Raw genomic sequence first — 1,881 nt, forward strand, 5'->3', positions numbered from 1 at the left:
ATACATTTTAAAAATTCAAGTAGCTAATTGAGTAAAAAAAAAGAAAAACAGAAACTTTATTGCTTTTTTTTTAAAAGTGTAAAGACTGCAATAATAATAATAATAATAATAATAATAATAATTAAACAATTAGATTAGGGATCTAGAATCGTCGTACATGGCATTTGTTGAGCAATTAATATTAGCGAAACTTGTGATCTATTCCACGTCGCATGCATCAAGGAATATACCAGATTTTCCCCTCTATAAAAGGTGACTAACAATGCCGCTCATAATCATCACAACCCATCTTCAATCTCGTATAACCAAGTTGGATTAAGTATAATTCAAAAAAAAATGGCTAGTCGATCATGTTTGTATGCTTTTCTTCTACTTCTAGCATTTCAATCCACCGTGATTAAGGCCAATACTGTTGTTCTTCCACCTCAGTGCAGACCCGTACCGGCTGGCACCTTAGCACGGTTTGAATTCCTTGTTAACCTCATCATAGCTCAAGCAGAATTTTTTCTGCGTTCTTCGAATGGTACTAGAATCGAGGATATAGCACCAGGTCTGGTTCAAGGTCCCGTTCCCATCGGAGCCACCGTTGCCAATCTCGATAACGCTACCCGTGCCGCTATTCGGGAATTTGGCTTAGCTTCTGTCGGGATTCTCAGGTTCGATACTTTCATATTTTTCCATAATGCAGTCAATGTTGTAAAAACATTTTTCTGAAAGTTATTTTTTATTTTTGCAGGGCGATTGTGGATGAGACATTGCTCCGTGCTCCGCTCCCAAGGCCACAGTTGAATTTTACCGCTGAAGTTTTTAACCGTATTCTTAATCTCTCTGGTATGACTCCTCCATTCAATGTTTACGGAAGCCCAACCCAATTTCTTCTGGTCACCGAACCCCTTATTTCTTCTCTTCAATTCTATTTGGCTCAATTTATCCCTTCGATTGCCGGAAATGCTCCACAGCAGGTAACTACGAACCTTGGTATTAAAATTTGGAGGTTTAATTAAAATTTCGCAAATATCACATATCGCTGCCTTCATTTTTCTTATTTAGCTGGCAGCTGGAATCGGACTCACTGCCGCAGCACAAGTTGGGTATTTCCGAACACGACTCAACGCCATGGTCAATTCACCGGTGCCACCTTTTACGATGACAGTAGCTAATTTCACCAACACTACTGCAACAGCAGTTAACCAACTGGCATTGTGCGGTGTGAAAAACGAAGGTTTGATTGTGCCACTATCACTCGGAGCCGAGAACCAAACTACCACCAACGTCGTAACGGGTGATGTCAATTCCCTATCACCCCGACGTACTGAGAGGGAGGTGTTGAGGATCGCATTTGGAACTGGCAACGCCACCAGGCCCGGTGGAATTTATCCAAGTGGTCTCAATGGGACACTTTATCGACTAATTGTTGCCTTAAGACAATCCTAAGAGCTTTGGAGCAGTAGCCATCACAACAACATCCCATGAAAGCTAGCTTAGAGTTTGGAAATAAGACCATACATGGTATAAAAAAAACCATGCACTAGATAGATAGATATATGCTAGTTCGAACTTCGAATAATCAATAACACAGCTTTGGGATTATGTTGTAAGCCTTCCTCCTATGGTGGTTGAACAAGAATTATGATATTAATATGCATTATTATAGGTTATTAAAAAGAATTAATCGATTAATATTTTTAATCGAATTAATTTGCGATACGTGCAATTGGTTAATATATTATTTCTTATTTAAGAGGTAAAATTGTTTAAACTTAAGGGAAGGTCAAATTTCTTCTAGAGTTTGATGGTTTCCTCAACAAATCATCATTATCTTTGGTTCGGATTAGGTTTTGTCTTCTAACTCCGTCAAGAGATCGAGTTGGAGATGGAGTT

At 38.9% G+C, this 1,881-nt stretch overlaps 1 protein-coding gene across 1 annotated transcript; it reads left to right on the forward strand.

Annotated features, from left to right (window-relative positions):
• The first annotated feature begins 254 nt into the window (after nt 1-254).
• Nucleotides 255-1,668, forward strand: LOC108477740 (ferritin-like catalase Nec2). Its single transcript, XM_017780241.2, has 3 exons — nt 255-656; nt 737-962; nt 1,051-1,668. Exons 1-3 carry the CDS (start codon nt 337-339, stop codon nt 1,432-1,434), a joined length of 930 nt encoding a protein of 309 aa, XP_017635730.1. The 5' UTR covers nt 255-336; the 3' UTR covers nt 1,435-1,668.
• The last annotated feature ends 213 nt before the right edge of the window (nt 1,669-1,881 follow it).

Source organism: Gossypium arboreum, chromosome 12 (genome assembly GCF_025698485.1).
Source record: "Gossypium arboreum isolate Shixiya-1 chromosome 12, ASM2569848v2, whole genome shotgun sequence".
Taxonomy (NCBI): domain Eukaryota; kingdom Viridiplantae; phylum Streptophyta; class Magnoliopsida; order Malvales; family Malvaceae; genus Gossypium; species Gossypium arboreum.

Excerpts from the sequence above, each read along its gene's own strand:
- LOC108477740 (XM_017780241.2), top strand. The coding sequence starts at position 337 with ATGGCTAGTCGATCATGTTTGTATGCTTTTCTTCTACTTCTAGCATTT. Across the intron at positions 657-736 it reads GCTTCTGTCGGGATTCTCAG|GGCGATTGTGGATGAGACAT; the intron begins GTTCGATACTTT and ends TTATTTTTGCAG. Across the intron at positions 963-1,050 it reads CCGGAAATGCTCCACAGCAG|CTGGCAGCTGGAATCGGACT; the intron begins GTAACTACGAAC and ends TTTCTTATTTAG.